Source organism: Balaenoptera borealis (genome assembly GCF_965194805.1).
Source record: "Balaenoptera borealis genome assembly, chromosome: 15".
NCBI lineage: Eukaryota > Metazoa > Chordata > Mammalia > Artiodactyla > Balaenopteridae > Balaenoptera > Balaenoptera borealis.
Window position 1 is genome coordinate 5,890,707 of NC_138871.1, and position 24,281 is coordinate 5,914,987.

Sequence of the window (24,281 nt, forward strand, 5' to 3'; positions counted from 1 at the left end):
TGACGAGCGGGGGCCACTCTTCATCACGGTGTGTGGGCCTCTCACTATCGCGGCCTCTCTTGTTGCAGAGCACATGCTCCAGACGTGCAGGCTCAGTAGTTGTGGCTCATGGGCCCAGTTGCTCCGCGGCATGTGGGATCTTCCCAGACCCGGGCTCGAACCCGTGTCCCCTGCATTGGCAGGCAGATTCTCAACCACTGCACCACCAGGGAAGCCCTACATGACTCTTTTTGAACTATGGTTTTCTTAGGGTATATGCCTAGTAGTGGGATTGCTGGGTCGTATGGTAGTTCTATTTTTAGTTTTTTAAGGAACCTGCATACTGTTCTCCATAGTGGCTGTATCAATTTACATTCCCACCAACAGTGCAAGAGGGTTCCCTTTTCTCCACACCCTCTCCAGCATTTATTGTTTCTAGATTTTTTGATGATGGCCATTCTGACCAGTGTGAGGTGATACATCATTGTAGTTTTGATTTGCATTTCTCTACTGATTAGTGATGTTGAGCATCCTTTCATGTGTTTGTTGGCAATCTGTGTATCTTCTCTGGAGAAATGTCTATTTAAGTCTTCTGCCCATTTTTGGATTGGGTTGTTTGTTTTTTTGATATTGAGCTACATGAGCTGCTTGTAAATCTTGGAGATTAATCCTTTGTCAGTTGCTTCATTTGCAAATATTTTCTCCCATTCTGAGGGTTGTCTTTTCGTCTTGTTTATGGTTTCCTTTGCTGTGCAAAAGCTCTGAAGTTTCATTAGGTCCCATTTGTTTATTTTTGTTTTTATTTCCATTTCTCTAGGAGGTGGGTGAAAAAGGATCTTGCTGTGATTTACGTCATACAGTGTTCTGCCTATGTTTTCCTCTAAGAATTTTATAGTGTCTGGCCTTACATTTAGGTCTTTAATCCACTTTGAGTTTATTTTTGTGTGTGGTGTCAGGGGGTGTTCTAATTTCATTCTTTTCCATGTAGCTGTCCAGTTTTCCCAGCACCACTTACTGAAGAGCCTGTCTTTTCTCTATTGTATATTCTTACCTCCTTTGTCAAAGATAAGGTGACCATATGTGCGTGGGTTTGTCTCTGGGCTTTCTATCCTGTTCCATTGATCTATATTTCTGTTTTTGTGCCAGTACCATACTGTCTTGATTACTGTAGCTTTGTAGTATAGTCTGAAGTCAGGGAGCCTGATTCCTCCAGCTCTGTTTTTCTTTCTCAAGATTGCTTTGGCTTTTCGGGGTCTTTTGTGTTTCCATACAAATTGTGAAATTTTTTTGTTCTAGTTCTGTGAAAAATGCCATTGGTAGTTTGATAGGGATTGCATTGAATCTGTAGATTGCTTTGGGTAGTATAGTCATTTTCACAATGTGGATTTTTCCAATCCAAGAACATGGTATATCTCTCCATTTGTATCGTCTTTGATTTCTTTCATCAGTGTCTTTTAGTTTTCTGCATACAGGTCTTTTGTCTCCTTAGGTAGGTTTATTCCTAAGTATTTTATTCTTTTTGTTGCAGTGGTAAGTGGGAGTGTTTCCTTAATTTCTTTTTCATATTTTTCATTGTTAGTGTATAGGAATGCAAGAGATTTCTGTGCATTAATTTTATATCCTGCAACTTTACCAGATTCATTGATTAGCTCTGGTAATTTTCTGGTAGCATTTTTAGGATTCTCTATGTATAGTATCATGTTATCTGCAAACAGTGACAGTTTTACTTCTTCTTTTCTGATTTGGATTCCTTTTATTTCTTTTTCTTCTCTGATTGCTGTGGCTAAAACTTCCAAAACTATGTTGAATAATAGTGGTGAGAGTGGGCAACCTTGTCTTGTTCCTGATCTTAGAGGAAATGGTTTCAGTTTTTCACCACTGAGAACGATGTTGGCTGTGTGTTTGTCATATATGGCCTTTATTATGTTGAGGTAGGTTCCCTCTATGTCCACTTTCTGGAGAGTTTTTATCATAAATGCGTGTTGAATTTTTATGAAAGCTTTTTCTGCACCTATTGAGATGATCATATGGTTTTTATCCTTCAGTTTGTTTATATGCTGTATCACATTGATTGATTTGTGTATATTGAAGAATCCTTGCATTCCTGGGATAAACCCCACTAGATCATGGTGTATGATCCTTTTAATGTGCTGTTAGATTCTGTTTGCTAGCATTTTGTTGAGGATTTTTTCATTTATGTTCATCAATGATATTGGCCTGTAGTTTTCTTTTTCTGTGACATCTTTGTCTGGTTTTGGTATCAGGGTGATGGTGGCCTCATAGAATGAGTTTAGGAGGGTTCCTTCGTCTGCTGTATTTAGGAAGAGTTTGAGCAGGATGGGTGTTAGCTCTTTTCTAAATATTTGAGAGAATTTGCCTGTGAAGCCATCTGGTCCTGGGCATTTGTTTGTTGGAAGATTTTTCATCACACTTTCAATTTCAGTGCTTGTGATTGGTCTGTTTATATTTTGTTTCTTCCTGGTTCAGTCTTGGAAGGTTGTGCTTTTCTAAGAATTTGTCCATTGTTTCCAGGTTTTCCATTTTATTGGCATATTGTTGCTTGTAGTAATCTCTCATGATCCTTTGTATTTCTGCAGTGTCAGTTGTTACTTCTCCTTTTTCATTTCTAATTCTGTTGATTTGAGTCTTTTCCCTTTTTTTTCTTGGTGAGTCTGGCTAATGGTTTATCAATTTTGTTTATCTTCTCAAAGAACCAGCTTTTAGCTTTATTGATCTTTGCTATTGGTTCCTTCATTTCTTTTTCATTTTTTTCTGATCTGATCTTTATGATTTCTTTCCTTCTGCTAACTTTGGGGTTTTTTTGTTCTTCTTTCCCTAATTGCTTTAGGTATAAGGTTAGGTTGTTTATTTGAGATGTTTCTTGTTTCTTGTGGTAGGATTGTATTGCTGTAAACTTCCCTCTTAGAACTGCTTTTGCTGCATCCCATAGGTTTTGGGTCATCGTGTTTTCATTGTCATTTGTTTCTAGGTATTTTTTGATTTTCTCTTTGATTTCTTCAATGATCTCTTGGTTATTAAGTAGTGTATTGTTTAGCCTCCATGTGTTTGTATTTTTTACAGTTTTTTTCCTGTAATTTATATCTAGTCTCATAGCATTGTGGTCGGAAAAGATACTTGATATGATTTCAGTTTTCTTAAATTTACCAAGGCCTGATTTGTGACCCAAGATATGATCTATCCTGGGGAATGTTCCATGAGCACTTGAGAAGAAAGTGTATACTGTTGGTTTTGGATGGAATGTCCTATAAATATCAATTAAGTCCATCTTGTTTAATATGTCATTTAAAGCTTGTGTTTCCTTATTTATTTTCATTTTGGATGATCTGTCCATTGGTGAAAGTGCGGTGTTAAAGTCCCCTACTATATTGTGTTACTGTCAATTTCCCCTTTTATGGCTGTTAGCACTTGCCTTATATATTGAGGTGCTCCTATGTTGGGTGCATAAACATTTGCAATTGTTATATCTTCTTCTTGGATTGATCCCTTGATCATTATGCAGTGTCCTTCTTTGTCTCTTGTAATAGTCTTTATTTTAAAGTCTATTTTGTCTGATATGAGAATTGCTACTCCACCTTTCTTTTGATTTCAATTTGCATGGAATATCTTTTTCCATCCCCTTACTTTCAGTCTGTATGTGTCCCTAGATCTGAAGTGCGTCTCTTGTAGACAGCATATATACGGGTCTTGTTTTTGTATCCATTCAGCCAGTCTGTGTCTTTTGGTTGGAGCATTTAATCCATTTATATTTAAGGTAATTATCAATATATATGTTCCTATTACCATTTTCTTAACTGTTTTGGGTATGTTTTTGTAGGTGTTTTCCTTTTCTTGTGTTTCCTGCCTAGAGAAGTTCCTTTAGAATTTGTTGTAAAGCTGGTTTGGTCGTGCTGAATTCTCTTAACTTTTGCTTGTCTGTAAAGGTTTTAATTTCTCCATCAAATCTGAATGAGATCCTTGCTGGGTAGAGTAATCTTGGTTGTAGGTTTTTCCCTTTCATCACTTTAAATATGTCCTGCCACTCCCTTCTGGCTTGCAGAGTTTCTGCTGAAAGATCAGCTGTTAACCTTATGGGGATTCCCTTGTATGTTATTTGTTGCTTTTCCCTTGCTGCTTTTAATGGTTTTTCTTTGTATTTAATTTTTGATAGTTTGATTAGTATGTGTCTTGGTGTGTTGCTCCTTGGATTTATCCTGTATTGGAGTCTCTGCGCTTCCTGGACTTGATTGACTATTTCCTTTCCCATGTTAGGGAAGTTTTTAACTGTAATCTCTTCAAGTATTTTCTCAGACCCTTTCTTTTTCTCTTCTTCTGGGACCCCTATATTTTGAATGTTGGTGCGTTTAATGTTGTCCCAGAGGTCTCTGAGACTGTCCGCAATTCTTTTCATTCTTTTTTATTTATTCTGCTTTGTGGTAGTTATTTCCACTATTTTATCTTCCAGGTCACTTGCCCATTCTTCTCCCTCAGTTATTCTGCTATTGATTCCTTTTAGATAATTTTTAATTTCCTTTATTGTGTTGTTCATCATTGTTTGTTTGCTCTTTAGTTCTTCTAGGTCCTTGTTAAATGTTTCTTGTATTTTCTCCATTCTTTTTCCAAGGTTTTGGATCCTCTTTACTATCATTACTCTGAATTCTTTGTCAGGTAGACTGCCTATTTCTTTTTCATTTGTTTGGTCTGATGGGTTTTTACCTTGCTCCTTCATCTGCTGTGTATTTCTCTGTCTTCTCATTTTGTTTAACTTACTGTGTTTGGGATCTCCTTTTCGCAGGCTGCAGGTTCATAGTTCCTGTTGTTTTTAGTGTCTGCCCCCAGTGGGTGAGGTTGGTTCAGTGGCTTGTGTAGGCTTCCTGGTGGAGGGGACTGGTGCTGATGTTCTGATGGTTGGGGCTGGATCTTGTCTTTCTGGTGGGCAGGGCCGCGTCCGGTGGTGTGTTTTGGGGTGTCTGTGAACTTAGTATGATTTTAGGCAGCCTCTGTGCTAATGGGTGGGGTTGTGTTCCTGTCTTACTAGTTGTTTGGCGCAGGGTGTCCAGCACTGGAGCTTGCTGGTTGTTGTGTGGAGCTGGGTCTTAGTTTTGAGACGGAGATCTCTGAGAGAGCTTTCGCCGATATTACGTGGGGCCGGGAAGTCTCTGGTGGTCCAATGTCCTGAACTCGACTCTCCCACCTCAGAGGCACAGGCCTGACACTTAGCCGGAGCACGAAGACCATGTCAGCCACACGGCCAGTTCACAGAACCGGGTGGTGAAATGGAGTGCACAGTCACACTGGAAGGAGAAGGCACCCCTCGGCAGGAGGACGGTGCTGCAGGTTCCCCCGTTGTGACACACGCGCCCCTGGCACGTGGCCTGCGCCGTGTGGAGGGCGAGCCGAAATTTCACTCTTTTAAATGGCTGAGCAGTATTCCCTTGTATACATACACCACATCTTTATCCACTCATCTGTTGATGGACACTTAGGTTGTTCCCGTATCTTGGAAATTGTAAATAACACTGCTATGAACATTGAGGTGCACGTATCTTTTGGAATTAGTGTTTCTGGGTTTTTTTTCCAGATATATACCCAGGAGTGGAATTGCTAGGTCATATGGTCATTCTGTTTTTAGTTTTTTGAGGAATCTCCATACTATTTTCCATATTGGCTGCACCAATTTACATTCCCACTAACAGTGTAGGAGGGTAGGTATGAGGGTTCCCTTTTCTCCACATCCTCGCCAACATTTATTATTTGTATTCTTTTTGCTGATGGCCATTCTGACATGTGCGAGGTGATATCTCATTGTGGTTTTGATTTGCATTTTCCCGATGATTAGCAATCATTTTTAAGACTATGGTTTGGTGGTATTAAGTACATTCGTGTTGTTGTGTAACCATCACCACCATCCATCTTTAGAGCTCTTATCTTTCAAAACTGAAACTGTCTGCATTAACACTAACTCCCCACTGCTTCCCCAGCCCCTGGCACCCACCCTTTGAATCTGCCTCCTGTAGTGAAATCCTACAGTATTTGTCTTTTTTGTGACTGGCTTACTTTGCTTAACCTGATGTCCTCAAGGTTCATCCACGCTGTAGATTATCAGAATCTCCCTCCTTTTTAAGACTGAATAATATTCCTATGTATGTTTATACTGCATTTTGCTTACCTGTGTATCCATCAGTGGACACTGTGTTCCTTCTACCTTTGGCTGTTGTGAATAATGGTGCTGTGAACGTGGGTGTGCAAATATCTCTTTGAGACTCTGCTTTCAGCTCTTTTGGTCACATGCCCAGAAGTAGAATTGCTGGATCATATGGTATTTCTAGTTTAAGTTTTTAGGAACCACTAGTCATTAAAACTATTTTTTTTTTAATCATTCGTCTATTTTACCATTCCTGTTGTTCCTTAAACATGTCTACTGCCTTCTCTGAACATTTAAGGGAATGTGTGTCTTTCTAATTAATGGTCTCTGAATGGCAATGTCTAAGAGTTTTCATGCGTTCAGAAAGAATTCAAAGACCCTTCCTGCTGTGTGTGTATATTTTAAATCGATCGCGTATATAAGTGGAGTTTGGGGTAAAACTCCACTGAACTTCACTTGGTTTTGCGTCATCTCTGGTAACCTGAGAGTTCCTTTGTCGGGTGGGGCTGCTGCTCACCACTCCTATGACAGGGGACCCCAGGGCCAGCGCTGCCTTTGGTCTTACGGCTCCCAGTCCCCAGCTCCTCCCTGTACCTCTGGCCCCAGGCTTCCCATCACTGTCTCTGGCTTCATCTCAGGGCCGAGAATGATCTCGGGTGCCCTTGGCCTGCAGTGGCTTGAAGCAGGCTTTCGGTTCCCAGCCAGAGATTGAAGTCAGGCCACGGCAGTGGGAGCACTGAATCCTCCTCGCCGCTAGACCAGTGGCCGGTGACAGGCCCTGGTCCTTCAGCTGTGCAGAAATGAATTCCCACAAAGAGATGGAAAGGAGTGAAACAAGTAAAGTGTTTATTAGGAGGAAAAAGGGTACATGTGGCTAGACACCCGGGTGGGCTCAGAGAGAGAGAGTCTTGCCCCCGTGGTAGTTTGAATCACTTTTATAGGGCGTTTCTTCCAGGTTTCCTTTGGCCAATCATCTTGCTTTTGCTTGATTCTGAATCCGTATTTTGTTGATCTCAGGGTCCTCCCATCTGTGCGTGCGCATCTCTTAGCCAAGGCGGATTCTAGCGAAGAGGCCCATGGGTAGGTTGACATCACTCCCTTTTTGACTTCCAAGGAGGCTTTCTGTGCATGTGTAGTCGGGAGGGTCTCCTTGACTCTGAGAATGAGGAATATGTGGCCTTTTATCTCTTGTATGGGCAGGGCTCAGCTCTTCTCTTAATAGTTGTGTTTTTTTTTAATTTTATTTATTTATGGCTGTGTTGGGTCTTCGTTTCTGTGCGAGGGCTTTCTCTAGTTGCGGCAAGCGGGGGCCACTCTTCATCGCGGTGCGCAGGCCTCTCACTCTCGCGGCCTCTCTTGTTGCGGAGCACAGGCTCCAGACGCGCAGGCTCAGTAATTGTGGCTCATGGGCCCAGTTGCTCCGCGGCATGTGGAATCTTCCCAGACCAGGGCTCGAACCCGTGTCCCCTGCATTGGCAGGCGGACTCTCAACCACTGCGCCACCAGGGAAGCCCCTCAGCTCTTCTCTTGATCCTACTATTTTGGAGTGTCTGTCCACAGGGGACAACTCCAGTTGCTCAGCCTGGGGCCCAGCTATTTCCTGCCTCAAGAAGACAACCCAGTACAAGGGAGCCACTCTTGCCCATGTTTCTTCAACTATCTCTGTATAGTTTGGTACCTCAGTGCTTTTAGTCCAGCTTACAAAGATCTGTGAAAGATGAAGAAACCCATCTCCATTGTATAGCTTGTTAAAGGGCTCATGGAAACTACCAGTTAGAGCTTTGACTTCTTTTACCATGTTTGCACGTAGATGTGTAGGTGAGGGAATTGTAACCAAGTGGTTTTTGGAAGGGGAGGCCAGCTCATAGCTGTTGTGTTCTGGTCAGTCCCCTGGGCTTTGGGATCTCAGGTGATTCTTCACAAATTTCCTGATGTTCTAGCACGGCTGTACTTTCAGATGTGGCATTTTTAATTTGGGATAGAAATGAGGAAAGGAGAGGAAAGTGGAAGGTCTGTAGCACTTAAGACCCTTTGGGAAAAATCATCCATTTTGGAAGAAAACTCAGCAGTGTTGGGAATCTTCCAGAAACAGGTGAATTCTACAAGGCTGTCCACCCCGCCGCCCCCCCCCCGCCCCAAGCCCTGGAAACTTGTAGAAAGGGGAGAAGAGAAAGGGCAGAAAGGACCCCAGTGATGGCCAGTGGTGGAGCTGCCTGGCCCATGGGTGCCTGGGACCCCGAGATGGATGGCAGAGTCCTGGTGCATGGCATGTTTTACTGGTCACGGCACTTTGAGTGACTTCCTCCACAAGTGAAAGGCGTGCCATTCCCGCTAGTTCCTGGCGGGTTCTCGCTTGAAGCTTTCTGTCCTGGAGACATTGGCCTGTGGACATAAACAGGTAATGACTCAGTCAACTTGACATCCTGCCAAGACAGCCCAGGTTGAACGTTGAGGAAAACAGTCTCTTCATGCTAAGGGTACAATCACAGGGTCTGGAATGCTCCTCCGGCCCCCTTTTGTTGATGTATTTTTACTTCCCTTCCCAGATAACCGCTTTTTAAAAAAAATAAATACATAAATAAATTTATTTATGTATTTATTTTTGGCCGCGTTGGGTCTTTGTTGCTGTGCGCAGGCTTTCTCTAGTTGCGGTGAGCCGGGGCTACTCTTCGTTGTGGTGCCTGGATTTCTCATTGTGGTGGCTTTTCTTGTTGCAGAGCAGGGGCTCTAGGCACACAGGCTTCAGTAGTTGTGGCACGCGGGCTCAGTAGTTGTGGCTTGCGGGCTCTAGAGTGCAGGCTCAGTAGTTGTGGCACACGGGCTTAGTTGCTCCGTGGCATGTGGGATCTTCCCGGACCAGGGATCGAACCTGTGTCCCCTGCATTGGCAGGCGGATTCTTAACCACTCTGCCACCAGGGAAGTCCCAGATAACGGCTTTGAAAAGGTGCCTTGGGGTCTGATTACGGATTAGTTATGCCTGCAGCTTGGTCGCTCCCCTGGGACTTAGGGGTACAGAGCAGGGTGAGCTCAGACCTCCCAGGAGAGCAGGGATGATGGGCCAGGGCGTGCTCACCGCGGTCTGGCGGACACATTAGGGCTGGCGGGACTCCCCAGAGGACGCCCTGGACCAGGGACCCTCCAGGTGCAGCTACAGGATCCAGGGGGGCAGGGGGACTGAGGCCGGGGAGGGGGTTTCCAGGAGGGAGATTGGAGGGAATGAGGGAACAGATTGATTGGCCCTGATATTTCAACCAGGAAATATCGATTCTGAAGGTGTGAAGCATGGGGTGAGAAAAGTGTAGCCTACTATTTTAGGGGGGTGAGAAGGGAGAGGTGATGGGCTTCCCTGAGTCTAAATTAAATAACATCTTCATTGAAATTTATTTCGACTGGCTGAGAATGCTACAGGAAGACTCAATTAATGCAGTAATCTTCATTGAAATTTATTTCGACTGGCTGAGAATGCCACGGGAAGACTCAGTTAACGCAGTAATCTTCATTGAAATTTATTTCGATTCGCTGAGAATGCCACAGGAAGACTCAGTTAATGCAGTAATCTTCATTGAAATTTATTTCGACTGGCTGAGAATGCTACAGGGAGACTCAAGGCAGTGCAGTAAATGGACTCCATTTCCCACGCTGTCAGTATCTAAAGGTGAACCGTGGTGGCCTTGGGGGTTGATGTCCTCAGTGGACACCCCTCCTCCCCGTCACCTGGCTGACCCTTCACTCTGCGGACTGGCTTTTCAGACCCTCTGGGGCCTTTCCCACCCAGATTCACCCCTTTTCCTGCTCTTCTCCTTGTGCTTCCTCTAGGAAGGCCCAGGCTTGCAGGTGTGATGTAGTCGACTTTGCGTCCTGATTCTGGCTCAGGGTCCTCTCCAGGGGCTTCTGCAGCCCCAGAGGGCCCAGCCCGCGTTCTGGGGGAAGCCCGCGCCCCGCTCCCTGCAGGGCCCTCACTGCTCCGGGCTTGGCGGGGGGCGCTGGCTCTCTCTGGGGCAGGACGGAGAGCAGAGGATGGCGGCAGGAGGCTCTTCTCAGCTGGAAGAGCCTCATAGGTGTCCAGGCCTGTTGAGTCCTGGTCTGTCAGGGCCGCAGGGGTGGATTTTCAAGGGAACATGGGGGGACTGTGGAGTCAGCTGAGTCCTTCACACGGCTGCCCGTTGTCTGAGGGCCAGGCTGGCCTCCCGTCCCCCGAGGTCCTGGGCTGCCGTGTGCCCTGTGCAAGATGCCGCGTGGCAACGGCCGCCGTCATTTCATTGATGCTCGTGGGGCAACACAGGGGAAAGAGGTGTTGAATAAACACACACTTGAGAAAGGCAGTGTTTTCTGTGCAGACTTGGGTGGGAAGGAGAAGCACGTGTCTGGCCTCTCTGCCTTGTTTCTACATTGCTGGTCCTTGGTAGTTCCCAGAGTCTGAAATGCACAGGCAGGCACCTAACTGAGAGCCTCTGCAGTCCCTGTGTTTCTTCGTGAGGCAGCCTCGCTGCAGAGCCCTGAGTGTTCCAGAAAGGCAGGAGGTGGCTCCAGGGATGGGAAGTCCTTGCACGCCTCCCCAGCCCGTCTCTTAGCCTGAGTTTGGGGAAGCATGGGGCCTTGAAGCAGCTGTAGGTCTGCAGACTCACATAGGTTTGTCTTTGTGGGATAAATGATGTGAGGGAGTGAGAGTTGGTGTGAGGCCCGGCACAGTTCTTCCCTCAGAAAAGGTTATGAGGGGGGAGAGAGAGAGCCATACCTGTTTCTGATCCATCTTTACCTAATCCAGGAGAGAGAAATCTCATTCTAAGTTATGCAGAGAAACAAAAGAACTACCTACTGCTTAATTTCTCGGGTCTGAGGTCTTAGGACTGGAACCTGAAATTAAAAAGAAAAATCTATTTATTTATTTATTTGGTTGCATCAGGTCTTAGTTGCGGCAGGCCGGCTTCTTAGTTGCGGCAGGCCGGCTTCTTAGTTGCGGCACATGGGCTCCTTAGTTGTGGCATGCGAACTCTTAGTTGCGGCATGCGTGTGGGATCTAGTTCCCGGGCCAGGGGTTGAACCCGGCCCCCTGCATTGGGAGTGCGGAGTCTTAACCTCTGCGCCACCAGGGAAGTGCCCTGAATTTTTTAAATGTGTGCATATAGCCTAGAATTTTCTGCATAGTTGTCATGTCCTATTGCACATGTTAGTTTCGTCTTTGACAGCAAACTTGGTGTCCACTGCTCTGTATTCTGGTCAACCTACGTGGTTCCCGGTTCCTAAAACGGCATGTATCCAGATAGGATGACTCGTGGCCCCTTCCCCTGCTGTTCTGTGGCCTGTGCCCACCGCCCCCAGCGGTGAGCACCATGGGCGGGGAGTGTCTCTGGGGCTGCTGTCTCGGCTCACTCCATCCTCGCAGGGCGCTTCCGCCAGGGCCACAAGCCTGGGATTGGCTGCCACTTTCTGAGGGTTAGGTCATGACCCGCGTCTGGTGGTCTGTATGGAGGAAGAGTGGAGATATTTACTGAGCGTTGGAAGGTCCGAAAGGCCAGTTGTGACCAGTGGGCTTTGTTTCTGATGCTGTTCAGAAAGAGGAGGTGATATATTTAGCGTCAAAACGACCACCCGCTGGGAAAGGGCCCTCAAGGCTGGCAGGGGTGCGGGGTTGGGGCTTGTGCTGGGCTTCCCGAGGGGCTTGTGGGTCCCCCATCTCTCAGGGTGTCGTGTCGTCATCTCAGCTACGTTAGAACATTAAATATCACATATAACTCATATTTCAAGGTGGGATTGGAAGAGAGCTTTCTAGTAGGGAGGAAGAAAGATAATTTAGGGAAGTCCCCCCCCCCCCCCCCCCCCCGCTGCTTTCCTTTTGGTAACTCGAGGTCACTGGGCTCTGGCTACTGAGTGTGGGAGAGACAGACCTCTACAGGGAAGGGAGAACAGCCCTGAAAGGAGAACAGACACTGCGCGTAGCTGCGCTGAGGCCGTAGAGAAGGGGGCTGAACCGAGCTGACAGCTGGCGCAGCAGGTGCACTGAACAGAAAAGATTGTTTTTAATCCGCCTCAGATAACTGAACTCCTTAGTCTTAGTCTGAAGGGTTGGGCACAATGTAAATATACGTGTAAGTCCCCCGACCCTCCCTGCAGCTCCACACAAGCTGCTGTGATCCGTGTTACTTGCCCTGTTCTCACCTCGGCTCCAGCCATCTCCCCAGGAGGCGGGGATGTGCTTCCAGAAGGAAAAGCCAGCAGCTGGATTTGGCAGTGGCTGCAGCCACATGTGTCGGACGTGTACGGGTGGGGGCACCGGCCTCACTTCCACCGGAGCCGCATACTGTGAGGACAGGGATGTAAGTTTTCCAGTCACACGTGCTGGACGTAGGTCTGCTCTCAGGGGTCGGTGCTCACCTGGAGGGGCCTTGCCTTCCATTCTCCCAGAGCACAAACTTCTAGGGCATCCACGGCGCTTTCCCGTGTTCTCCCAGCTCCTCTCTGGAAGAGGCTCAGGCCACCCCCTCCTCCCCTTTTTTCTTAATGGTATTGAACACATTTTTATTTGCTTATTTGTTGTATCTCTTTTTTCTGGGTGTCATATCTGTTCACATCTTTTGTCCATTTAAAAAAAAAAACTGAATTGTTTGCCCACTTTCTATTGCATCGTAAAAGATCTTGATATATTCTAGATACAAGTCCTTTTTCCAGATATGTCTTTTGACAATAGTTTTTATGGCCTGTGGCTTGTCTTTTCATTATCTTAACATCACTTTTCAAGAGCAGAAATTTAATTTTTGATGCAATTCAATTTTTAATTTTTTTGTTTGTGTTTCAGGTTCTACTGGGAAGTATTTGTGTAAACCAATTCACAAAGATTATCTTCCAGTTTTTCATATAGAAGGTTTTTTTAAGCTAAAAGATAGGGGTTTTTTTTTTTTAAGCTATTTATAGATTGAGTCAGAAGTTCTGAAGTTTTTTCTTTTTCTTCCTGCTTTATTGAGCTCTAAGTTGCAAATAAAAATGCATATATTTAAGTTAGAAACGCGAACATTTGATACTTGCATACCCTGTGAAATAATTATCACAGTCAAGTTCTTTAACTCATCCATCACCGCTCAGGTCCCTTTGGAAACAGCCATCCACGTTGTAGCAGGTATTTAAGGAGCTGCAGCTTCGGAACACAGTGACTGGACCCACCTTGATCTGTGGAATTTGTATCATTTCTCTCTGTGCCCAGAGGGCTTTCTGGACATGTGCGTATCTTCTCTTTGTGAGGCTTGGAGAGTAAATTCCGTGGACTGCCACATCTCTGTATGATGTCTCCTGGGAAGACACTTGTGTGAGGGTCTGAAATGAGGTCTGGGTTGGAAATGAGAGCTAGGGCAGAACAGGCATCTGTGTGGGAAGGAGGTGGGGTCCCATCTCAGGGGCTCCACGACCAGATTGTGTCTAAAAAATCACTTGGGCTGCCGTGCTTGCAGAGTCCCGGGTGTGGAGTTTAATACCTTGCATTTACGCAACGTTTGAAGATTTGTTCTTTTCCTAGAAGAAAATACCTTAATTTTTTTTTTTAAAGCTAATATGTAGTCAGGTGGAAAATTTAAGCAGAATCAGAGTGGAAAGCAGCAATCCCACTATGCGGAGATAACCACTGTTAACATTTTAGGGAAAGTCTTTCTACGTGTCACTTTCTGCAGATTTTCTAGAATTTATGTAAATGAGATCATACCGTAGATGCTATTTCTAACCTGCTTTTTCTCTTTTACAATACTGTGGACGTCATCTTATATTCACAGGGATCCCCTGAAGCAGGAAGTTCAGGTGTTATTTCCATTTTACAGATGTCAGGATGAGACACCAAGTCTCATCCAGGGGTGCACAGTTAATAAGGAAGCTACGAGGTCGTATTTTGACTCTGAGCAAAGTCTAATTCTGTCAGATAAATCTAGAACGCTTATTTCCTGTGACAAAGACAAGTTTTTACTTCTGTTCTTTGGAATCTTTCCTCTCCTAAAATTCTGGGTTATGACATAAATTCCTTGGTATTTTTAAATGTTGTGATTTGGCTGCCTTGTTGCTTGATTGGGTTTGAGAGCCGAGATTCAGGGTATGGGGGGTGCCCTGCGGAGGACCTTTCTGCATCCCCTTCTATGTCAGGTTGTGCCGGGGGGTTAAGAGTGTTTTCCTCCATAATCGAGTGTGTTCGGTCACTGTTCCTGCCTCTCTCTCTCTCCCCTCCGTCCTTCGCCAGGGACCTGGAAGCCAGGGCGCAGAACGAGTTCTTCCGGGCCTTCTTCAGGCTGCCGAGGCGGGAGAAGCTGCACGCCGTCCTGGACTGTTCCCTCTGGACCCCGTTCAGCCGCTGTCACACCGCCGGGCGGATGTTCACCTCCGACAGTTACGTGTGCTTTGCCAGCAAGGAAGCTGGCTGCTGCAAAGTCATCCTCCCGCTGCGAGAGGTAGGCCTGCCTTCCTCCTGCCGGGGAACCGTGGTTGCCGTGAGACGGGACGTTGGAGGGGGTGCATGCTCACGCTATAAGGCTCTGCCACCCAGGATGGGCGGGTCTGGAGAGATGCATGGTCTGAATTGACCAGGGGCCTTTGCTTGTTCTGTTGTTGCCTGGCAACCTGAAATTTGCATAGACCTGAATGGTGAGAACAGGGCACCCTGGCCTCCGCACTATTGATAAAGCTGTTATTATAAAGTACCTGCTTAGCAATGAAAGCTTTTCCAGCAGCCCTTAGGGATGAATCCTTCCCTTTCACCCACAAAAGGGAAAAGAAAAAAAGGGGACTTACAAAAAGCATCATCTTTTGAAAATAAATGTCAGATTGCTTGGTTTTTATACCCTCCTGGAACTTTAGGTAAAAATTTAGAAAAATGCTTCCTTTCAACTGTAAAATTCCACAATTCTCTTCTTGGAAATGGAGTCTGCTTCCACATCTGACAAGCCTCAGTGCTGTGGTTTCAGGGCATGTCGGCCTGTGACAGGACCCACGGCTCTGTCACACCTCAGGACTTCCAGATTCTTGCTATTAACATATGAACTAAGCACTATTCAGAAAAACTCAATTTTTTCATTCATGTGATTGACCTCCATTTTTCTGCAGCAGGTGTCTTCATTTTACAAATATTCCTACTTATGAGTGGAGCAAGAAATCCTGGATTGCCTTATGTAGTTTTTTTTTTTTTTAACTGTGGTAATGTATACATAACATTTACCATTTTAACCATTTTAAACTGTTACAGTTCACTGGTATTAGGTACATTCACACTGTTGTGCAACCATCACCAGAATTTTTTCATCTTTCCAAACTGAAACACTATCCCCATTAAACAGTAGCTTCCTGTTCCCCTCCCCCAGCCCCGGGGACCCACCACTCTGCTTTCTGTCTCTATTAATCTGACTCCTTTAGGTCCCTCGTATCAGTGAAATCCTACAGTATTTGCCCTTTTGTGACCGGCTTATGTCACTTAGCATAACGTCCTCAAGGTGAATCCAGACTGTAGCACCTGCCGGAATATCCATCCCTTTTAAGGCTGAATAATATTCCACTGTATGCAGAGCCCGTGTTTTGGTTATCCATTCACGCGTTCATCCCGCCAGGGGCACTTGAGTTGCTCCCACTTTGCGCCGTGGTGCATATGCCGCATTCCGTACTTTCTAACTTCGTACCAGTTCCTTATTGCAGTTACTGGGTTTTGCCTTCTCTCTCGGGATATTTTCCGAATACGCAGTTACACGCCTGCCCGTCTTCTCTCTTGCTGTGCCTCTGTGCGCGTGATTGTTTGTAACAGGTCGTGAGCATTGAGAAGATGGAGGACACGAGTCTGCTGCCGAACCCCATCATTGTCAGTATCAGGAGCAAGATGGCCTTCCAGTTCATTGAGCTCGCGGATCGCGACAGCCTGGTGGAGAGTCTGCTGGCGAGGCTGAAGCAGGTGCACGCCGACCACCCCGTGCTCTATGACACCACGGGGGATGAGGACCTGGTATGATCCTTGGAAACCGTGGGATCCCGTAAATTGCAAACCCCTTTTTTTCAGCACCTCGAGGGCAGGGGTCTCCAAAGGGGTGTGCACGTAACGATGATCCACTTGGGTACCAGAAAAATGTTAGCAATGATTGGGTCCGTGTAGCAGACAGTGTGGTATCATCTCTGACGCACCGGTGTCCTGAGTGGGTGTGGCAGGTTGGAGGGTGGATGGGACTCACCCACAGGTTGCACCCCCGACAGGTTACAGGGATAAGAGGGGGTATACCCACGTGTCAGAGGGATTGACAGGCCACCCCCTCAGAGGTCGGAGGGTTTGATGGGGAATCAACCCACAGGTGAGTGGACACCCTCTTTACCAGTTAGAGAGGTCAGTGCCCCCTCCCCATCCCCCCGAGGTTGGAGGGGATGATGTTATTTGGGAGCAGATGTAAGTTGCCGAAAGAGATGTTGCATCGTCTTTAAGATGGGACAGCTGCAAAAATAGACCTGGATCTGCTGGGACCTAGTCCCTAATTCTTTCACACCCATCCCCCTTCTTTCTGGACCTCTTTTCATCCAAGTAGTGATAGGAGGAAAGGAGGGAAAGTCTCTCAGTACCCGAGAGCAGTTTTCTCGAGATGGCCATCCTCAATTCTGGAAGCTGAGGGCGCGATGGTGCTTTCCCATCCCCACTGGGGCCGTGCTCTGTGTGCCATGAACAGCCTTGCTGGGAAAGCGCTGTGTGGACCACATTCCTTACTGAGGATCAGATCTGTTGGGTCTAGTGTTAGTCTGTTTTTCCCGTAAGTCCTAAACAGAGAGGCGTGTTTGTTAATAAGCTCATGCATCCAAAGGCAAAACAAAGACTGTCTTATAACGAAGGCAGTGACTTCTCTCTCATTTTCTTTTTTCTCCCCATGCAGACTTCATCTGTGTTTCATTCAACAAGCATGTGGGGTGACCACAGGTTTGGGCGTATTGAGATGGTGTCTTCTCAAAATAGCGAGGAAAGGGAGAAAGAGATGAGCCCGCAGCTGCACCCCGAGGCCCTGGTCGCCGGTTTCCGGCGGTCGGGCAGCCAGAGCCCCGACTCGAGACTGGTGGGTGATGAGGCTCCGCCCTCGCCGCCGCCGCCGCCGGGCATAGGCGGAGGTGTCAGGGGCGTGGCTTCCCGCAGGCCCTGGAGGGTGGGCCTGGCGTGGCACAGGTTACCAGGCAACCTGGGGACACATGATGCGCCCTCTTTGCCTCATTGGCAAAAAGGGGAAGTGGTCAGTGGTGCTAGTGGCCTGAGCGCGTCCCGGTGGGTGAAGGATGTGGTGGGACGTCCGAGGGCCATGGCTCTCCCCACCTGCCCCTCAGGTGGCATCCGTCCACGCCGTCCCTTGTGGGGTTTCCAGGTGCAGAACAAGTCTATCTCCTTTTATCCAGTGGTGTCTGTGTGGCTCTTTGGTACAGTGTTTCTTTTTTGTACCCTGGCTGTCTTCTAGTTTTACTGAACTAAAAATACTTTTGTCACATTTATATAGTTTTCTCCTCTGTAGGGAGAGTCTGAGGGCAATGCCTGTATGGTAAATAGACTAGAAATCATGCTCTGAGATGGTGCCCTGGCAGGAGGGGTGCTGTGTTGGGACCGTGAGTACCAGGGTGGCCGTGAACACGATTGCTGCCCCTTGGCCGCTTAATGGCTCGTGGATCATAGATCGTTAGCTTTATTCATTCAGAACCGAGCCTTCTGATGTACTTTACAGAGATGCTCAATGAATGCTCGATGAAACACGTAAGAATATTGACTGTATGTAACGTCAGTATTCTGTAAACGTCTCCCATTACTAGAGAATACAGATAATTAAAAGCATATATAAACATCTGTTTAAAAGGCACTAAAAATTCCTGCCAGCTAGGAATTCTAAAGGATTTTAAAAATCCATAATTTTAAAGGATTTTCAGTCACCTAGAGACATCGTATCTTTTCCATCTCTGCTGATGAGAACGATGTAAGTTTTTCGGGTTGGCAGTTTTTCCTCTGGCTGTCAGGAAGTTCAGGCAAATCGTGAGAGCCCCTTGCTCCCCTCTGCCCTCTGAGCTGACCTGTTTCGGCAGCTGGCTTGGTGTCAGCATCCGGAGAGGCTTCTCCACCCCGCCCTGCCCCCCCTCCCATCTGCTCTGGACATTTTATCAGTATTTGTGTCAGTGCTTCCACTGGGCCCCGAACCCCTGAAGGGCTGGTGACCTTTACATCCTCTGTGCCTGGTGGAGGTTCAGCAGTATCTGCCGAGCGAATTGCCTGTCCCTGTTGGTCCCTCTGTCAGCAGAAGGAGCGCCCCTCTGTGACGGGTTGTGGAAGGTGCGGACGACCTTCTTTGTACATGCAGCGTGTTTCCACTTGCAGTCCAGAGAACAGATCAAGATGCGACTGTGGAACGACCACTTCGTGGAGTACGGCAGGACCGTGTGCATGTTCCGGACGGAGAAGATCCGGAAGCTGGTGGCCATGGGGATCCCCGAGTCGTTACGCGGCAAACTCTGGCTCCTTTTCTCTGGTGAGCATTTCTGGGGTCTCCAGGCCGACTTTCATTTCTGGAGCAGACACGGGACAAAGGCCCCGACCTGGGCAGTGTGTGTGTGCAGACGGGTCCCCTCTGCCTGTGACGTGCCCGACCGGGGACCTAGGACCTTCCCGTGTTGGCCGTGATGTCCTGGGTCAGTGCAGGGTCTGGCCAAGTGGTCGCCTCTCCTGTAGAAATGACTTTATGAGTCTCTTCGTTGTCCTCAGAACTCTGTTCAGGACGCCCTTGACGTGCAGTGTCCTTCTAGGACGTGAGTCCTGAGGTCGACGAAACGAGAACACCTTCAGAAGTTGTTCAGTTGCGTGTGTTGTAGTGAATCCCTCAGTGCGCACTTCCCTCGGTCGCCCCTCTGTGGAGGGCCCGCAGCGTCCCCACGAGGCAGGGCCGCAGGGTTTTCTCTCCTGCCTGCGTCCTCCTCCTGCACCGCTGCACCGGGGACTCTGCTGCCATTGGACATCTCTCATCAGGACACTCGCTGACGGATGAGCTGAGACTGGGGCCAAGGTCCCCAGAGGCGTTCCAAGCAGGCATTTCTCTGTCAGCCGTCGGGTGCCGCTCGGGGGAGCGGCTGGGGCCCTGCCAGCAAGAAGGGAAGGCCCTGCGGTCCAGGACAGTGTGACCGCTGCCCCTTTCGGGGTGCTAGGGGCGGGGTGGCCGGGGCTCCGCCTCCCCCGGGGGCCCTGCTGTGCTCTCCCGGAGGCTAGGCCTGGGGACCCCTCCTCCCCGCTCCCCTGTCCCTGTCCCTCCCTCAGTCGGCCTCCCCCTCCGTCACCTCTCTCCTCCCTCTTCCCCGTCTCTCCCCGAAGTCGCCCAGCCCCTCTCCTCTGCAGCCCGAGAGGCCCAGCCCCGGCCCCGCTGCTGTCCAGCTCCTGGGCGGTGGTGCTACTGAGCGGGGGTTTACTGGTCCTCCTCCCCCCAGCGCTCACCTTGTTGCACAGGCCGAGTCTCCCCGCTGCCTCCCGGCCTGTCTCTCTCGCTGCCCACCAACAGCACGCCAGTGAAGCCCTTCCTCTGTCAGATGAGGGTACTTTTGTATTTAATAAAAACAATCCATATTCATATGGAGCAGCAAAGAAAGTGACTCGGCTCACAATCCCACCACCTAGAGTTGACACCTGCTGTTGCCACTGGGGTGACATCCTCTAGGTCTCTTTAGTGAACGTGAACACACACACACACACACACAGTTCTGTTACCAGGGAATTCAACTTATTAAAAGCATAGTAATAAAGCTATTTCTAGTGTGAGCTCTTCCCCCCTGTCTATAGGGTTATTCTTAGAAAAGCCATGTTATTTCTTTTTTTCTTTTTTCTTTTTAGCAGAACTGAAGTTCCTTTTGGTTGTGTGTAGTCTCAGACTATTTTTTATGTCCCTCAGGTAGCAGGACCCCACTGAGGTCCTCTGACTGGACAGGCCCCTCCCCACGTGGACTCTCTCCTGGTAATCAGTCCCCCTTGAAACGTTACTTTTAAATCATCAGATGCCGTCACTGACCTCGCCTCGCATCCCGGTTACTATGGCAACCTGGTGGAGGAGTCCATGGGAAAGTGTTGCCTGGTGACAGAGGAGATAGAACGGGACCTGCATCGCTCCTTACCGGAGCACCCCGCCTTCCAAAACGAAACGGGGATCGCTGCTTTGAGGAGAGTCCTGACGGCCTATGCCCACCGGAACCCCAGAATCGGGTACTGCCAGGTGAGCTGTGCGCTGCGGGGTGAAGTTCACAGCCCCCGTCCCGGGCCACCACCCAGGCCTCGGGTGCTGTGTTCTTGGCTGTCTGTACTGAGGACTGTCGTGTGGAGGGAATCAACCTCGTGTAGTCAGGCTGATGATGCAGGAGGAGCAACGTTACCCAGTGCCCGGGGAGAGCGCTGCACGGGCTGGGCCTCTGTCCGCGGGAGGCCGTGCAGCCTTCACGCCTCCGGGCCTCCACTGCAGGACGGTATCGATGAAGCTGCCGTGAAGCTTTCTCCCTCCAGACCGTACAGAGGTCATAGGGATTCTTTTTTAAGTGCTATTTGGGGAGGAAAAAGCTGTTTGGGGTGGATCACTTTCCTCCAGGATCCACGAGTGGAGGTAAGACACCCTCCGAGTGGTAAACAAGCACAAAATAAAACCCCAGCACGAGGCTGGGTGAGAGAAGCTACTGACCCTTAAAAACAGAGGATTTTAAGCTTTGTTTCCTGTGCATAAGCGAAATTAGTGGGTGAGTGTGTGTGTGTGTCTCTGTCCGAACGTAGACACAGAGACAGCTGGGTGGGATCTGAGCCTGAGGCGTGCCCCACAGCCCAATCCAGCATTACACCACGGGCTCAGGGATGGAGCGGTGGCTGGTCGCTCAGCCCCGTGTGTCTTGTGAGGCCACCGTGACACCGCGGTCGTTCCAGCTCGGTGTCGCTGTGGGTGGGTGCGCTGGGTCTCTCATCATGCAGTCTTGACTTCTGTGGATCACTTGGGCTTGTGTGTTATTGAATGTCTCTGCGGCACTGTGTGGCCTTGTCGGTAACTGTCCCCTCCCCTGCGAACCCCCCGAGCAGTCCATGAACATCCTGACCTCCCTTCTGCTGCTATACGCCGAGGAGGAGGAAGCCTTCTGGTTGCTGGTTGCTGTGTGTGAGCGGATGCTGCCCGACTACTTCAACCACCGAGTCATTGGTAACTGCCTCCTTCCTGCCCCTCTGCACCCGGGGGTAGTGACGGAGCCGGGGCAGAGATGTTGATCGCCAGTCCTGGTTATAAAGTCCCCTGTGCCACTCAGCTAGACTCTGCACAAACACCGTTTTGACTCTTGAATTTGCAAAACTAACTGGTGTAATTCTCTGCACAGTTTTGGCGAAAGGGTGGAATGTGGTAACCTGATTGCTCTCTTGCCACAAACTCTTACAGATTTTGGATAAAGAACAAAAGAGTTATGTGGATAGCTGAACTTAAGGAAAGAAAAACCTAGGCTCAAAAAGTGAAAACCAAAGAGGTTTTTCACTGATGCTGAGGCCTGGAAAGTGAGGGGGTCTGCTCCTGGTACCCAGGGAGTTTGTGTAGACAGGAGAGGAGGGGAGTAGAGCAATACTGGACACGCTTGAGGGGCCGACGTGAAGGGCAGAGGAGGAAAACGCCTCACTTACAGCTTGATCGTAAGAAAGCACATTGTGGCTGCCTGGGATCTGGGCAGACCTGTGTTTGACCCGTCAGTGCTCAAGCACTTGGGCCGCTGTCCTTCGTGCGGCTGACATTGGAATTTGCATCTTCTCTGTGGTCTAGCAACCTCCTTGTGGAGAAAAGGACATGAAAATTGCTCTGGCCTGGTGGTACTCTTAGGGACACTTTTTAGTAATCCAGAATGAGAGATGGAGATGGTCTAAAATTAGGGCGGCAGCCATGGGAACAGAAGCAAAAGAACCAATTCAAGATGGAATTTGGCAAAGGAATGGATGTAGGGACAAGGCAGGAGGAAGATGCTTGAAGGCTGAGGTCTAAGAACCGAGGGAGTGTGATGACCGCTGGGAGGAAGGTGGGGTGGGGCTTGGCTGGGAAGGAGGTGGCCTTTTGGTGGCCTCTGACTGTCTTCCTCGGCCCCCTTCCTGTGCCTGAGTGGTTAATTGGTTTCCTTCCCTTTTCACTTCATATCGCGTGAGGTATTTAATGTTGTACAGAGCAGCAAGGAATAACCAGAACCTCGCGGTCACTGGGAAGCATGTTGTCCAAGCCCTCATTAGGTGAGGAGTGTTGCTATGGGGCAGATGGTACTCAACAGTGATCAGTAGACCCCCCATGATAATGTGACCACCACTGCAGTACAGGGTGGAATATTTGGAACATTTCCATAACCCACAAAGTTCCCTTCTGCCTCTTCCCTGCCACACGCAACACTTGGTACTGACTTCTGTCACCACAGATGAACTTGGCCTATTTTTGAGCTTGGAATAAACATAATAATAGAGAATGTTCTGGCTTCCTTCGCACAACGCAACGTTGTTGGTGCATCAGCAGTTCTTTTTCATTGCTGAGTAGTATTTCACTGTACATTCATACCATGATTTGTTCATCCAGTCACCTGTTGATAGACATTTGAGTTTCCAGTTTCTTCTTATAATAAGTAGAGTTGCAATGAACATTCATGTATGAGTCTTTTTGGAATGTATATTGTCAGTTTTCTTCGTCTTTACCCAGGAGTAGAATTCCTGGGTCATAGTTAGATCTATCCTTAACTTTATAAGAAACTGTCAGTTTTCTAAAGTGGATGAAATGCCTTCATATTATCTCACACCAGCAATGTGTGAGAGTTCCAGTTGCTCCACATCCCTGTTAGCACTTGGAATTGTCTTTTTAATTTTAGCCATCCTAGTGGGTAAGAAGTGGAATGTCATGATGGTTTTAATTTGCATTTCTCTGATAATTGTTAATGATGTTGAACCTATTTTTCTGTGCCTACTGGCCATTTATTTATCGTCACTTTTGAAATGTCCAAATTTTACCTCTTTTTAGAAAAAGATTTGGTTATTGATTTCTTATAACTAAGTTGCATCAGTTCTTTATTGTGGTTAGGAAACCTCTGTCAGGTATATGTATCGCAAATATTTTCTCCAAGTTTGAAGTTTGCATTTTAATTTTATTAATGGCCTCTTTTGAAGAACACCAGTCGTTAATCTTGATGAAGTCCAATTTATAATTTTTTTCTATGGTTACTGCTTTTGTGTCCTAAGAAATTTTGCCTTTTTCCTGTATCTTCTTTTAGACGTTTTTTAGCATTAGCTTTTATACTTAAGTCCATGACACATTTCAAATATATTTTTCTGTGTGGTGTGAAGTAGGAGGCAAGGTTCTTTTCTTCCCCACGCCATGCAGATATCCACTTGATTCGGCACTATTTTTTTTTTTTTTTTGGCCATGCTGTGCAGCTTGCAGGATCTGAGTTCCCTGACCAGGGATTGGACCCGGGCCCACAGCAGTGAAAGCGCCGAGTCCTAACCACTGGACCGCCAGGGAATTCCCAGTGCACAACTATGTTTTGAAAATGCTGTCCTTTCCCCATAGAATTCCCTTGGTCAAAACATCAAAAACCAGTGAACTAAGTGTGAGTCCTTTTCTGGCCTCCAGTCCCGTTTCATCGTTGTGCGTATCTCAGAGTCGTTTTAATTGGGGGCTGACTTTGGAGGGAGTGACTCTCTCCCCAGCCACACGTCTGCGGCCTCCTTTCCCAGGGGCCCAGGTGGACCAGTCGGTCTTCGAGGAGCTCATCGAGGAGCAGCTCCCCGAGCTGGCGGAGCACATGCACGACCTCTCGGCCCTGGCGTCCATCTCCCTGTCCTGGTTCCTGACGCTGTTCCTCAGCACCATGCCCCTGGAGAGCGCGGTGAGCGTGGTCGACTGCTTCTTCTACGATGGCGTCAAGGCCATCTTCCAGCTGGGGCTGGCCGTGCTGGAGGCCAACGCCGAAGACCTGTGCAGCAGCAAGGACGACAGCCAGGCCTTGATGGTCCTCAGCAGGTGGGGGCCGCTGGGGTGGAGGGGCAGCAGCGGGACTCCGGGAGCCAGGCGGCGGGTCCAGGCGGCCGGGCTGTCGCTGTGCGAGTGCTTCCGCTCTGCCACTCGTCACCCCGCGTGCCCCCGGGGCCAGGCCATCAGGCAGCCCCGTCACCGTGTGCGGTGAGGAGTC

The 24,281-nt window shown here is 48.1% G+C and overlaps 1 protein-coding gene and 1 long non-coding RNA gene across 6 annotated transcripts in view; one reads left to right on the forward strand and one right to left on the reverse strand.

Moving 5' to 3' along the window:
- TBC1D8 (TBC1 domain family member 8) overlaps positions 1-24,281 on the forward strand; it is a 144,588-nt gene that overhangs the window by 97,094 nt on the left and 23,213 nt on the right. For all 5 annotated transcript variants that reach the window (XM_082357198.1, XM_082357197.1, XM_082357196.1 and 2 more), the window contains 7 exons: positions 14,332-14,539; positions 15,880-16,074; positions 16,982-17,158; positions 18,451-18,601; positions 20,109-20,323; positions 21,166-21,283; positions 23,827-24,112. In XM_082357198.1, coding sequence (XP_082213324.1) covers positions 14,332-14,539; positions 15,880-16,074; positions 16,982-17,158; positions 18,451-18,601; positions 20,109-20,323; positions 21,166-21,283; positions 23,827-24,112 — 1,350 coding nt within the window. The remainder of the gene's footprint in view (positions 1-14,331; positions 14,540-15,879; positions 16,075-16,981; positions 17,159-18,450; positions 18,602-20,108; positions 20,324-21,165; positions 21,284-23,826; positions 24,113-24,281) is intronic.
- Positions 10,995-14,322, reverse strand: LOC309612015. Its single transcript, XR_014234888.1, has 2 exons — positions 12,279-14,322; positions 10,995-11,582 (listed from the first exon to the last, which is right to left on the reverse strand). It is a non-coding gene; the product is annotated as an uncharacterized lncRNA (long non-coding RNA).